This window comes from Phaenicophaeus curvirostris, chromosome W (assembly GCF_032191515.1).
Source record: "Phaenicophaeus curvirostris isolate KB17595 chromosome W, BPBGC_Pcur_1.0, whole genome shotgun sequence".
In the NCBI taxonomy this organism is placed as follows: domain Eukaryota; kingdom Metazoa; phylum Chordata; class Aves; order Cuculiformes; family Cuculidae; genus Phaenicophaeus; species Phaenicophaeus curvirostris.
Window position 1 is genome coordinate 3,455,366 of NC_091430.1, and position 15,223 is coordinate 3,470,588.

General features: G+C 42.8%; 1 protein-coding gene across 1 annotated transcript in view; it reads right to left on the reverse strand.

Annotated features, from left to right (window-relative positions):
* Positions 1–14,793, reverse strand: part of LOC138732926 (rapamycin-insensitive companion of mTOR-like) — a 77,883-nt gene extending 63,090 nt beyond the window's left edge. The window contains exons 1-2 of the mRNA XM_069879707.1: positions 14,679–14,793; positions 14,456–14,503 (exon numbers count right to left, since the gene is read on the reverse strand). Of these exons, the coding sequence (XP_069735808.1) occupies positions 14,456–14,503; positions 14,679–14,793 (163 nt within the window). The remainder of the gene's footprint in view (positions 1–14,455; positions 14,504–14,678) is intronic.
* Between the last annotated feature and the right edge of the window lie 430 nt (positions 14,794–15,223).

A 15,223-nucleotide genomic window follows, 5' to 3' on the forward strand; every position in this document is an offset into this window, starting at 1 on the left:
CAAGTCTACCCTGGAGCCAGCTGGCATTGACTCTATCGGACATAGGGAAAGCTTCTGTCAGCTTCTCACAGAAGTCACCCCTGTAGCTGCCCCACTACTAAAACCTTGCCATGCAAACCTAATAAATGGCCACATCCCAATTGCAATGCAGGAATAGATTTGGGTGCATGCGGTCACTGCTGCATTCCTCAATTTCAATTCTATGGACATTATCACACATGAGGATAAAGGACACAGTAATTAGCTCTAAAGAATAATCCAGTCTGGAGAATAAGAAGAGCAGAATAAGAGAACAAAGCAGACAGTACAGACAGGAAAAAAACATATCAAACAAGAAAATATCCAAAAAGCCATAACAAAAAAAACCCAAAACCACCCTCAAGTGTGGTTTTGCTACATGTCCTTTGGGAAGGCTGACAGTGTAAGGACATTTTTGTACTAAAGATATTAGTCTTGAATATAACAAGTAATATAAAAAGCAAAAAGGAAGAACATATAACAGTTTAAGTACCATGGTAGTAATATGTTCCAAGACAATTGTTTCTTCAGTCACATGAAATGTTCAGGCTTATACTATTAGTCCCATGTGTCTGAGTTAAGGAAGATGCAGCAATACTCCTATTAGAAATTGCTTCTCAGAAGTTTCAAAGTTGTCACAAACTTTCCAAGCTTCCTTCCCAAGCAAGTGAGAACACATCTGAGAAACTTTTGAAGGACACCTGGATGTTAAATTATACTTAATGATCATTTTCAGAACATGAAAAAATAAAGCAAATAGTCTTACAAAGCAAAAGCCTTTCTGTGCAGTCTGAAACTTTCCTAAGTACAGCCTGTAAAACTCCTACCCAAAATTCTGGTAAATGACCTTATCAACTGATTTACTTTATTTGCAAGAGATTGTCTTGACTAGAAGAATGAGCAGTCTCCTAGGTAATAACTTCATATTAGATATTGCAATATTGTAGAGAAAGGATTTAGAAAAATGTCAAAACCTACTTTTTCAATTTACAATTGTTTTCTACATGAAAAATCTCAAACTATGTCCAAACTGCAATTTATTTTCAACTATATAACTTGGTAAAAGCAGGTGCTAATGAATCTATTCTGTTGATATCTCTTTGCATAGACAAATAAATTTCTTATTTACAGTGGCAGAACAATCTCAAAGGCAAATTCTTATGATGTGATGCTATATTCAACATGCTCTCACCCATCAAATGTCAAGTACCACCATCAAGATACAACTTATATGATATTCTATAAAATGTGGTCTTGTCAGTGAGTTCGTCAAAGAAAACTATGTCTGTGTCCTACAATTGAACAATATCAAAACACATCTTAGTACCACTGTAGGAGCACACTGACAGAAAACAGACAGATCAAAAGAGATAGATTCTGTGAGTAAATTCACTCTTGTACACTAGAAAGTAAAATTCCCCTTCCAGTCATCCAGCTTCAACCAACAGCAACAAAAAAATCTTACCTGCCCATGATCGAAATGCTGCCACTATTCCCATTTTACTAGCTAGGAATCGTGCTTCTCTGTCCTCTCTGTCATTAAAATAACAAATGCCACAATACACAGTTAATTACTGTAAAACAAACAGTATTACTAACACAGTAAGTAAAAAGCGGTTAACGGAAATTTTAGATGGGGGACAAAATACAGAGTAAGAAAAGTCTGTTACATATATATATGTGTGTGTGTATCTATTTTATGCAATGTGTACACACAGACAAAGATTAGAATTTTTTAAGTATTGTTACTTTTCCTTTGTCAGCAGAGGCTCCATGGTAGAAGGATCACATCAAAAGTAAACACCTATATTTGGTTGGATGATTCACTCTGAAGGCTCCACTGACAGTAAGACTACAGCAGGGGCCACTTGGACTGATTCAGTTACACAGACCTAAACTTCTATTGCCAACAACACCACCACCAACAACAATAAAAAAACACACAACAACTGAATAATTCCAGCTGGAAGCAATCTCAGGAGGAGGCCTCTAGTCCAAAGTCCTGCACAAAGAAGTTGCCAGCTCTAAGACCAGACCAGGTTATACACAGGTCTTTATCCAGCTTAGAAACTCTCAAGGATGAAGGCTGTAAGACCTTTCTTGGACAGCCCATTCCAACACTTGACTGGTGTCACAGAATTTATTTTTTTTTACCCTTGATAGCAAGTAGGAACCTCTTGTTTCCATTTCTGAGCCTGACCATACAACCATCAAACATAAAACTAGCTCAAATGCGAACTCCTAACGTGGATGGATAAACTTAGATAAAAATAAACCCATACCTGAAGTAAAAAATGATGACTGTGATGATTGTTTTACATAAAAACAATATAATGGGGGGGGTAAGGGAAGAAGGGTAAAATTAATTTTCCTTTTAAGATCTGAAATGCTTAACAATATTTTCAGATGTTGCATTCTAACCTGCAAACATATTCAAGTTCAACTACTTTAATATTAGCTAATTGCTATTATTTTGTGACTTTGGAAAGAAAAATAGTTTACTTCCAGCACCATGAACACAACTGGTAGCATTAGTAGCAGCACTAACAGTTACTTGAGCTGTCCTTCTGCTGTGTCTGGATTATGCCTGTAGTGAAAATCTGTGTAAGGAGCTAAAATTTGCTAAACAAAAGAAAGACATGCATTACTTTCACACAAGAAGAGTTAACAGGTCTTGCCCTTTCCTCAGTCCCACTCCTATCAGCCATGTTATTCCTGCTTTACAAATCATTAAACTCTTAGCCTAAAGTGTTGCATTTAAACATTTTGCACTAATACAGTGGGTGAAATCTCAAGTGAAAATTAAACATTTTCATTAGTAATACAATATTTAATATTTCTCTACCAAGAGGGTGTTCAAACCCTGGAACAGGCTTCCTAGAGAGGTGGTCATGCACTGGTGGAGTTCAAGGTCCAGAGGGATATGGAACAGGTGTAGTAGAGTCAGGACCCTAAATTTCAGGAAAACAGACTTCCAGGTCTTAAATAGGACCCCCCGGGACACGGTCCTCAGGGACAAGGGAGCAGAGCAGAGCTGGCAAATAATTAAGGATGTTTTCCATGAAGCGCAAGAGTGCTCAGTCCCCAGATGTAGGAAATCTGGCAGGGAAGGGAAGAGACCAGCGTGGCTGAGTCGAGACCTGCTAGTCACACTGAATAGCAATAGGGAACTGCACAGGCAGTGCAAGCAGGGATGGGTAACCTGGGACCTGTATAGGGACGCTGCCCGGTTGTGTAGGGAGGAAGCCAGGAAGGCCAAAGCCCAGCTGGAACTGAACTTGGCAAGGGAAGTGAAGACCAACAAGAAGGGCTTCTACAAGTATGTCATCCAGAAAAGGAAGGTTAAAGAGAACCTACCCCCACTGATGGCTGGAAATGATGATCTCATATCAACAGACGAGGAGAAGGCTGAGGTACTTAACTTCTTTGCCTCACTCTTCACTGACAACTACTCTCTTCACCCCTCCTGGGTCATGGGACAACAAGATGGAAACCGAGGGGGTAAAGGCCCTCCCACTGTAAGGGGGGATCAAGTTCATGGAACACCTGAGGAACCTGAACTTTTATAAGCCTATGGGACCTAATGAGATGCATCCCAGAGTCCTGAGGGAATTGGCCGATGTGGTTGCCAAGCCACTCTCCATGATATTTGAAAAGTCATGGCAATCAGAAGTCCCCGGTGACTGGAAGAAGGGCAACGTTGTGCCCGTTTTTAAAAAGGGTAGAAAAGATGTTTAATTTCCGTTACTAAACAAGTAAAACTGAACCCACCTCTAACTCTACATCTGCTCGCACATACTGTCGGGTCTTTGGATGATTAATGAGGTGCAAAACTGTAGTTATCAAAGCTTCATTCATTCGGCTTAGCTGACAATCAATCACATTTTTCAAGATGGTACTTAAACCACCCCGAAGAGCCACCACCTCCGGATTCTGAAGTGCTAAATAAAGAAAAACACTTCACTTCCAGTCAGTGATAGGAAAGAAAACATTTCACAACTTCAATACAACAAATTTATCTTTTTAGTACATATATCGTTTTCTTCCTGAACACTGCTGAGGCACACAGTAAAGCCTTTAATGATTGACATCAGCAATAAATTCAGATTTTTGATTAATTTATCAATAAAATTACTGGTCAGTCAGTCACCATTGTGACTTCCTCCTCACATCTACTTTAAAGCCCTGTCAACGAGCCCCGCAAGCGCCTGAGCAAAGACCCTCCTCCCCCTTTGAGAAAGTGGCTCCCATCTGATAGTTGTAAACCTGGTGCTGTGTAGGCCATCCCGATGTCAAAAAACCCAAAGTTATTATGGTGACACCAGCCACATATTAATAGTCTGGGCCTGTCTGATCCTTCCAGTGTCACCCTCCGCAACTGGAAGGAGGGAGGAAAACATCTATTGTGTAGTTATCAAAGCCTCCAGTCCCGTGCTTCTGTGTTGTAAGAGGCTAGTTGGTTCTAAGGTGGATGATTCGTGTCATTTATCGCTCTTTTCAAAGTCTCAGGCAGGAGTCTCAATTAGTATGAAAGATAAAAAGCATATCTGATTTTTGAGCACATTCCCCAAAACTAGTCAGCCTTTTTTTCAACGTAAGTTCTCAAGTCATCCTGTAACCCTCTTGAATATCCTTCTTTTCTGCAGTGCTTGGACTTGTATGGATAGAACCACCAGTTTGTAAACAGCCATTTTTCACTATAACTGACTATTTCACTTCTTCCCACTTTTAACAGAACAAAAACCTCTCTACCTGATATTGAGTATCTCTTCAATGTTATTAGGGAAAAAAATATCTGAGATTGCCAGGTAATTGGTAAAGTATGCATGAAAATCATGAGACTGAACAAATATCTGATGTATTTCTTTCTGGGAAGGCTATCATTGACATAGCTTCCTTATTTACTGCATTTACCGTAATTATGATGCGCAACGTTTTTCTTTACACATGATCTACACTGGATAAGCTCACACACACAAAAATTTCCTGAAATTTCCTGAAATGCATCTCAACAGAGGTGGGGGTAGAGAAGAAAAACAAGCAAACAAACAAGCAAAAAAACCCCAAACAACCCAATTGAACCCTGAAGAACATTTATGGCAAAGACTAAATCATTAATATCAAGGTGACAGAATTTAGAGATTGGCCAGTCTGAACCACAGCAGGAAAAAACATGAACCCACCCACAAACACTTTAAACACAGACAAGAATGCAGGTCTTGAAAGACCCAGTCATGCCCAGATCCAACAGATACCTTAACCCTAGGTAAGTAAATTATAGTGTTTTAAAGTTGCCTTTTATTAAGATTTTTCCTTTGTGTACTGTGTGATTTTGTTTTATATTTAACTAATGATTAAAATATACGAAATGGACATTAAGAACATTTATTATCTAATTCATTAGTTACTAAGCAAATACCCTTAATCATTTGAGTACAATCTATTTAATATGAACCCACAGAGGAGAATCTCTGTCCCAGGTCAGCAGCTAAACTGGGCAGCTGTAAACACAATTACCCCCCATGGGGAAAGGGAAAGGAAAAAAAAGAGATAGATTTGCAGGTTGGAAACTAAAACAGCTTTAATGAAACAATAAGGATAAAAAGGAAAACAATAATATTAATAATAAGAGAATACTAAAATATATACAAGTATACAAACCCAATTCAAACTCCCTGGATGACCAGTAAGTCACCACTGACCTGCAGGGCAGGGGCGGGGAAAGTCCCAGCCTGGACTCAGCGGCAGGTGGGAGCTGGACTCGGGAATGGAATCCGCGGATCGGGATCAAGGGCAGACAGACAAACAAGGTCCTCCCTGAACACCGGCCATCGAAGAAGAGGGCTGACCCCTGGGTGACCCTCCTGATCCCTCAGTTTTATACTGAGTATGACATGTGTGGCATGGAATACTTCGTTGGTCAGCTTTGGGTCACCTGTCCTGTCTGTCCCTCCCTGCAGGTGCAACCTCCTTCACCGCCAACTCTGGGGTGGCCTTGATTACCATAGGTCATTTTTCTTAATTAGCTTTCAGCTATCTTACCTAGTTCACAGATAATAGCTATACACGCTCGAACCATTCTGTCTCTTTCTTGAAGACCATCATTTCCGACTGCTATCAAAGAATTCGTAATAGAACTGGGAAACAATGAAGCATTCACAGTGATCATCTGTCAAAAGTAAAAGAAAAAGTCAAAAAAGAAAAGCCCTCTGGTTTCTTCATAATATTTCTCTGAATATACTCACAGATTCACTATCATTTTGCTTCCTAGATACCACCAGACCACTCCATATATTACTTGGTTGCATCCTGCTAATCTTCAAAATGCTTTGTCAGTTTACCATTTTCTTCCCGATTCATTTTTTTTTATATTATTTTATTATTATAAGGTAAAGAAAACCCTAACTGTTGCAGAGAGAACTGCTTCATTCTTCAGATTTTTTCCAAACATTTACTTTATCAGAGAGCACTATCCAATAACACAGAGAAGATTACATACACTTCTAGAAAATGCATTCATACTGCACCAGATATCTATCTTCAATACCTATTCAACTTTTTAAATTAGTAAGACTAAACTCTTTTCTTGTAGAGATCCTTAGGCTGATGCAGACTACAAAAAGACAGTCAAGAAAAGAAGCTGCTGCAGTATTTGGAAGGCAAATGTCAGCAAAACCTCTATAACCTCTTGTATAATAACTGATCTTCCTTAAAAGTACAGTATAATATAACTTCACCATAAGTTATATATTTATACGTCACAAAACCCACACACATTTTAAACTTAGAGGTTTTACCTATTTAGTGTATACTGAGCATTTTTAACATCTCAATTTCATTTATTAGTAGAAAAATATGTGATATGGTTGAACGAGCTATAACAAATTATGTTGTTCCCTTTTTAAGCAGTTAGACAAAAAGACTATTTCCCCTTCGTAATACATCTGTTTAACTTTAGTGATGTTCATGCCCCATAGTATACAGGATATGTATATTAAATTTTAGCAAACTATGAAAATATATGGCCAGCAAAGGGAGCAGCCAGCAACGGACAATGCATCTGCTAAAACAGATCAAGTGGGTAGTGGTCTCACACTCATATCAACTAAGTGGCACCTGGGGTGAGTCAGAGGCCTCACAGCCTGATGTTGCTTCAAAGAGCACGGACTGAGGTCCCCACTCAAAGACCTGTGGAACTAACGAGTCCCCGCTTCTGACAACATAAGCAGCCTTGTCAAGGGCCAATCAACACATAATAATTTACTCAGTCCCTGCCTTGCCAAGAGGCACCAAAGGTTTTCAAAAGGTACAAAACTGATAACCGAAAATCCTTTTCTTCGGGGAAGAAAAAATGACCACCTTATGTAATGGACAGGTTGATGGGCTTGGACCTATCTTCATCCACCAAGAATCACAGAATCACCAGGTTGGAAAAGACCTCTTGGATCACCGAGTCCAACCATTCCTATCTGCCACTAAACCATGTCCATGAGCACCTCATCTACTCATCTTTTAAATACCACCAGGGATGGTGACTCAACCACCTCCCTGGGCAGCCTCTGCCAGTGCCCCTTCCTTTCTTTCTGATATCTAGTCTGAACCTCCCCTGGCACAGCTTGAGGACATTGCCCCTTGTCCTGTCCCCTGTCACTTGGGAGAAGAGGCCAGCACCCTCCTCTCCACAACCTCCTTTCAGGGAGTTGTAGAGAGCAATGAGGTCTCCCCTCAGCCTCCTCTTCTCCAGGCTAAACAACCCCAGCTCTCTCAGCCGCTCCTCGTAAGGCCTGTTCTCCAGCCCCTTCACCAGCTTTGTTGCTCTTCTCTGGACTCGCTCCAGAGCCTCAACATCCTTCTTGTGGTGAGGGGCCCAGAACTGAACACAGGATTCAAGGAGCGGTCTCACCAGTGCCAAGTACAGGGGCAGAATAACCTCCCTAGACCTGCTGGTCACGTCATTTCTGATACAAGCCAAGATGCCATTGGCCTTCTTGGCACACTGCTGGGCCATGTTCAGACAGATATCAATCAACAACCGCAGGCAGCTTTCCAGCCACTCTTCCCCTAGTCTGTAGCACTGCACAGGGTTGTTGTGCTCCAAGTGCAGGACCCGGCCTTTGGCCTTGTTAAACCTCATGCCATTGGTCTCAGCCCAGTGGTCCAGCCTGTTTAGATCCCTTTATAGAGCCTCCCTAACCTCCAGCAGATCAACACAACCTCTCAGCTTAGTGTCACCCACAAACTTACTTAGGGTGCATTTGGTCCCCTCATCCAGGGAACTGATAAAGACATTGAACAGGGCTGGACCCAGCACTGAGCCCTGGGGGACACCACTTGTCACTGGCCTCCAGCTGGAATTAAGTCCATTTACCACAACTCTCTGGGACTGGCCATGCAACCAGTTTTCCACCCAGGAGAGCATTTGCCTGTCCAGGCCAGAGGCTGACAGTTTCCTAAGCAGAACGCTATGAGAAACTGTGGAAAAAGGCTTTACTGAAGTCCAAGAAGACCACATCCACAGCCTTTCCCTCATCCAGCAGGTGGGTCACTTTGTCATAGAAGGTGATCAGGTTTGTTTGGCAAGACCTGCCTTTTGTGAACCCCTGTTGACTGGGCCTGATCACCCGGTTCTCTTGCATGTGCTTCATGATAGCACTCAAGATCACCTGCTCCATGACCTTCCCTGGCACTGAGGTCAGACTGACAGGTCCGGAGTGTCCTGGATCCTCCCTGCGACCCTTCTTGTAGATGGGCACAACATCAGCCAGCCTCCAGTCAAGTGGGACTTCCCCAGTCAGCCAGGACTGCTGGAAGATGATGGAAAGGGGTTTGGCAAGCACACCTGCCTTCTCCCTCAATACTCTTGGGTGTATCCCATCCGGCCCCATAGACTTGTGGGTGCCTAGCTGGGCAAGCAAGTCTCTAACCACCTCCTCTTGGATCATGGGAGCTTTGTTCTGCTCCTCTAACTCCTGAGTATGTACACACAGGGAACAACTTTCCTTACTATTAAAGATCGAGGCAAAGAAGGCATTAAGTACCTCAGCCTTGCCCTCATCCTTTGTCACAGTTGTTCCCTTTGCATCCAATAAGGACTGAATACTCTCCCTAGTCCTCCTTTTATTGCTAATGTATTTATAGAAAGATTTTTTGTTATCTTTCACAGACTTGGCCAATCAGAAATGTCTTGGCAAGAATAACGCCTCTGACTGTCAGATGTTTCTCAGGAAAATAACTACTGACTCGAATTTTTACTGTTACTTGCTTTATATCTGCAGTCAATTTATCAAGGCAATTCTGAAATTGTTTTCATCTGTCATGTGAATTAAACTACTTGCTGCCTCCAGCACTGTGAAATTGTCTCTCTGACAGGCTTTACTGCAAGTGGCTGCTGGCAGTCCTGTTTGGGCCATGAACCACACTTATTAACCCAGTGAGTACCAGTCTCTAAGAAGAACCTCACAGGTAACCAGATTCTGAATTGTGGCAAAAACACGTATAAGCACACACATAATCCTTTATTCATAAACTGTCGACCAAGTCTGAGATTTTTAATCTCATGACTCGATGGGAGGGCCTCCTTAGCCACCTGTCAGAATCTCACCTGTTTAACATGACAGCCACCACCATCAACTGATGCAAGAAGTAGTTACTACTGTAAAAAGAGGAATATTCTGACTTAATCTAACGTAGAACCAGGCAAGTAAAATCTCCCTCCAGCAGTTTTTCAAGCTGCTCTCTCTATCTCAGAAGAACCAAAAAACCAATGTTGCTAAATGCTGCCTATTACAGCTTCTGTTACAGATTTACAAACAAAGAAGCAAAACCCCACAAAGCTAGTGCTCTGTGCATCCTATTATAGAATCATAGAATCATCAGGTTGGAAAAGACCCACCAGATCATTGAGTCTAACCATTCCTATCAATCACTAAACCATGCCCCTCAGCACCTCATCCACCCGTGCCTTAAACACCTACCCATTACAATGATAGCACGTCACAAAGCAAGGGCTAAAGATGACCACACATTTTGTTTATTTGGGTATTTTTTAAATAGTGTTTCTAAGGTGCAGTGGAGCCAAACTCCTCCATATTTTCAAGCCATAACATGTATTGCAAGAGTAGGCAAAGAACTTCTTAAAGGTTTCAATAACAGTCATGTCATTAGTGTGGAAGAACTGCTTTTGAGCCATCAAGAAATTATACATCAGTTACCATCTCTGCACCATTTCCCTACTGCCTTTCTGCAAGCAGTCCAAAAGGGTTCCCCCTCCAACTACTGGAGCTCTCAGTATCACACAGGTGTGCAGCATCCATCCCCGCTTCTTCCATACTGATGAAGGAAGCCAGAAACAGCACGGTCACCAAATCTCAAGCTGAATTTGGAAACAAGATTCATCCAGCCTTCTTTAACTATCCTGCAAATAACTCTTGAAAACACACAATGTTTTTGTGGGCTGTAAACTGCAAATAGCATCCCAAGACATTTACCCTGCATGCAATCTATTTGCCATGTGGGCACACAGAATCAAATACAACACTGCACAGTAATAAAAGAAATACAGTTCAGTTCATGTGAAGTTAAATGGAACTTTTGTATTTATTTTTACCTACATGATAGAAGGGAATTATGGAGAAGAGAGGAAAAAAAAAAGTATTTTTCAGATAACATTAAGCCAGTTTTATAAAACTCACTCTTGGGGAGAAAAAAAGCCAGTTTTCTCAGCTACTTTATTCATCTTTGTCTTGTAATAGCTAGAAGACTCAACATTTACAAAATACAGGAATCAGCCATACAAGAAAAGCTGCTAAATCAAAGTAATATCTAATAACACACATTTATTAATAATAAATAAAAGTAACAATGTTGGAGATAATTAACAAGTACAATATTTGAAAGCGAAGACTGACTAAAATGTACCTGTTACCCTCAAAAATGGAGAAATGAAGACATACAGACATGAACAGCACTTGACTATCAGCAGTTGGCACACCCTTGTATCTCTCCAAAGTTTCAGTAAACGAAGAAGTTCTGAGAAGTTCCTAATAGCCATTGCACAATCAGAGCTGTAGGAATCCAAGAAAACAGGGACCCCTTGAAGGAAGGGCATTTAAAAGGAGCCTGACTACAGATAAGGCACTGTAATACACTGCTCTCAACTAGGCAAGTTCCAAACTGTTTAGGCCTTCACAGCCCAAAGGTAACAGCTAAAACTCCAACAAAGAAAGAGGTGTTGGTCACCCAACAGGATAAGGTAATACTGAAGGAGTAACAAATTTTCAAAATCAGTCTGTAAGTAGATTCAAGTTACAGAGCTGAGCAAAAAACTTAGCAGCAAGTGAAGTGTGGATTACACAAGCCTTTTACAGTGCTCAGAGCTTTGAGAAGTATATAAACTTCTGTAATCCAGTTTGGAATCCCTATAAAACAGAATTGAAGATGAATTACGCTAAAATCACATAATACTTGAAGCATAGTTACATACACAACCATGACCAGACTCAATGCAAGAATTCCTAGAGAATGCAATAACCTGGCCAATAATGCCAATTGTCCTTTCTGGCCTTAAGAAGTTATGGGCTTGATTTCAGTAGTACAATTAAAACCAGTCTGTCTCATCTCATTGCCAATTCCTTCCAGATGACTGCAAATGGGAGTTGCATTGGAAGCAAGTCCATCTTCCTTTCCTTTTCTACTTTATTCTGAGCAGGTAACATCACACAAGGCCAGAACCCAAGGACTCTAAATCTCAATTATTAATTGTAATTTTGTAATCAACAGAAGACATGATATATGACCTTAAGTAGACAAAAGCAACCAGTCTAACCTGTACCTGCATGCTTTTTTTTGTCAACTACCAACAATACGACCAACCATATTTCTGCTGGGAACAATTTTTCCAGAGTTGATCATCTCTTCAGCAAACTGATTTTCTAGGAAAAAGTTAAGGAAATCATTGTCCCAAAAGACTATTTATCAGAATAAGAGATGGGGCACGGCCAGGGATGAGGAGCACAGAAGAAAAAAAAACCACAAACACCAATCCAACACAACAGCAAATCCTATTATCATGGGAATGAGGAAAAGGCTGTGGATGTTGTTTACCTGAACTTTGGTAAAGCCTTTGACACTGTCTCCCACAGCATTCTCCTAGAGAAGTTGGCAGCTCATGGCTTAGACAGGCGCACCCTCTGCTGGGTAAAAAAAATGTCTGGATAGCCAAGCCCAGTGAGTTGTGGTGAAAGGAGTTAAATCCAGTTGGAGGTGGGTCACAAGTGGTGCTCCCCAGGACTCCATGATGGGGCCAGTCTTGTTTAATAACTTTATCAACCATCTGGATGAGATCAAGCACACCCTCAGGAAGTTGATGACACCAAGTTGGGTAGGAGTGTTGATCTGCTTGAGGGCAGGAAGGCTCTACAAAGGGATCTAAACAGGCTGGATCAATGGGACAAGACCAATTGTATGAGGTTTAAGAAGGCCCAGTGCCAGGTCCTGCACTTGGGCCACAACAACCCCAGACAATGTTACAGGTTTGGGGGAGAGTGGTTGAAGAGTGGTCCAGCAGAAAAAGACCTGGGGGTGCTGGTCAGAACATGTGCCAGCAGTGTGGCCAGGTGGCCAAGGCAGCCAATAGCATTCTGACTTGTATCAGAAACAGCATGCCCAGCAGGACCAGGGAAGTGATTCTGCCCTTGTGACTCAGCACTGGTGAGGCCGCACCTTGAATACTGTGTTCAGTTCTGGGCCCCTCAATACAAGAAGGATGTTGAGGTCCTGGAGCGTGTCCAGAGAAGGGCAACAAAGCTGATGAAGGGACTAGAGAACAAGTCTCATGAGGAGCAGCTGAGGGAGCTGAGATTGTTTAGCCTAGAGAAGAGGAGGCTGAGGGGTAACCTTATCACTGTCTACAACTACCTGAAAGGAGGTTGGAGCAAGGTGGTTTGTGTATTTTTTTTTCACATCAGTGTTGCTACACAACATAAAAAAAAAATTACTAAAACTGTTCATTAAAATCCTGATTCTGTAAATTTCATAAACGGATAACACTGCTTATAGTAATAATTGTGTCACATGCTTGAACTGTTAAGTCCTTTGTCCCACATTTTGTTGACAAATGTTCCACTTGTTTTAATTCTAAAGACAGTGTTCCCTAAAGCAATCATGTCCATTTGTAGATAGGGTGGGAGGAGCCCGTTGCTTTAAACTCAAAAAAAACTCACGCCTTTTCCTAGGAACTAAAATACATTTGTAAATATGATATGTATACCCAGGCATAACTTTCAGCCCATGGTAAAGCTACTTAACAAAAAAAAATTGGAAAAAAAAAATCATACTGGTGATAAAAAGAATTAGTGGTGGAATTGTTGATGCAGCCTTATATTAAGCTGAAAACTTTATCGATGCCATTAATATTTGTACTTCCTTTACATTTCACAGTCCACTTTTATCTCATTGATCCTATTATTTCTCTGTCTACTTCCTCATGAAACAGATGTATTCAGGATAGTAGCAGTCCTGGATCTCCTGAAGCAGAACAGTTATTCTCTCATGAGGTCAAGATCATCTGCCCCAGGGAAGATCATCACTGCTAGTGGGGCAGTTTATTTTCTGCATTTTATTTAGCTCTTAGGGAGAGTACAACCCTTACCTTAGCTCTCAACAAAACAAGATCACCTATAGATTTGGGTAGGGAACAAATTACTATTTGTCTGAGAGAAAACTAGTTAGCTTGTAGCAAATATTATTGTTGTTTCCTTTCTCTTATCTGCCTCATACATCCGAGGGCAGTGGAGGGCATTCTGGAGCAACTTAACAAGTAAATAGGAGACGAGTGCCTTCTGATCTCACAGCAAGTGGCTCATGGCAAGCACCGCAGGCAGTCTGCTAGGACAGGTACGGATACACGACAAGGGACTGAGACAGGACTAGCTACCACTGCCGAGGTGCTCCCTAAAGATGCACGGTCCCGACCCACGGAGCCAGAAGGAGCCCCAGCAGCAACGCCGACAGGCGTGGAGCGGGTAGCCCCATCGTGGGCCGGACACTATAAACAGACTTATCGACAACCAACAGCCCCCTTCGAAAACAATCCTTGAAGTGGTTGAAGAGCCTTTGCCCACACATAGGGACTCCCCTCACCCGCGGCTAGGGGAGGACAGCCCTATGGCCCCAGCACGGCCCCGAGGGGTGCCCATATTGCCCCGCAGGCGGCAGGGACTGAGGAGAGGCTTCCACCTACGGGCAGAGCCGCTCACTACAGAACACCAGGCCAAGCACCAACAGTCAGCGATCCCTACAGTCAGTCTTCTCACCATCCCCTACTCTGCGCTACCCAGGACGCTAGACCGCTCGCCCCTAGCATTTACTTCCCCCCCCCCCCCCCCCAGTAAATACACAGCAAGGGACAGGCAACGACTCCCTCTCCAGCAGCCCATACCTCGGCTGAGATCGAGTAGGACGTTCTCCTCACCACTATCGTTCCGACCTGCGGGGATAGGGAAGGAAAAACGCGTTAGGCTGAAGAAGAAGGAGCCAAAGAAGGAATAAGGAGAAGAGACGGGAACGAAAAAGGAAGCTGAATACCGGTGTAGGGGGAGAGCCCCTAGGGGAGGGTGGAGAAGACAACAGCCTACTATAGCGGCCTGCCCAAGGCCCCTTACCTCGGATACGAAGGGGCCTCAACGACCGGGCGCGGAGACTCACCGCCATGTTTACAACCACAAGACCGGAAATCTCGTCCAATCTCGCGAGGAAAAGCGCGATGAGAAGCCGCATAGCCGTTAATTCGGCTGGTACCTTCTTCCCCACCCTATAGTTGTACTGCTGGCGAGAGAAGTGCAGGGATGGCTGAGGGATTATTGCTGCCCCTGAGAGGTCCTGCTTGGCCGCGACCCCTCTCCCGTGTCGAAGCCGTGTCCCGTAGCCTTGGGGCTATTTGTCTAGGAGGTCGGACATGGGCGGTGGCTGCTACTTCTTGAGCTCCCTGGAGCGGCGGTTCAGGGCTCTACCTGCCCGGGCGTAACGCATAGGTCAAGCTTCTAGCGTCTCTGTGTGGCGGGATGAGCGCCTGGGCATCTTCTGAGGAGCTGGAAGCATGACCCAGAGAAAAAGCACTGGTGTCCTCGGAGACTCGCGGTTCCCAAGAGCCGCGTTCGCTGCGGGGCTTCAGCGTGGTAGTTCTCTATAGAGGCCTCCAGTAGAGGCC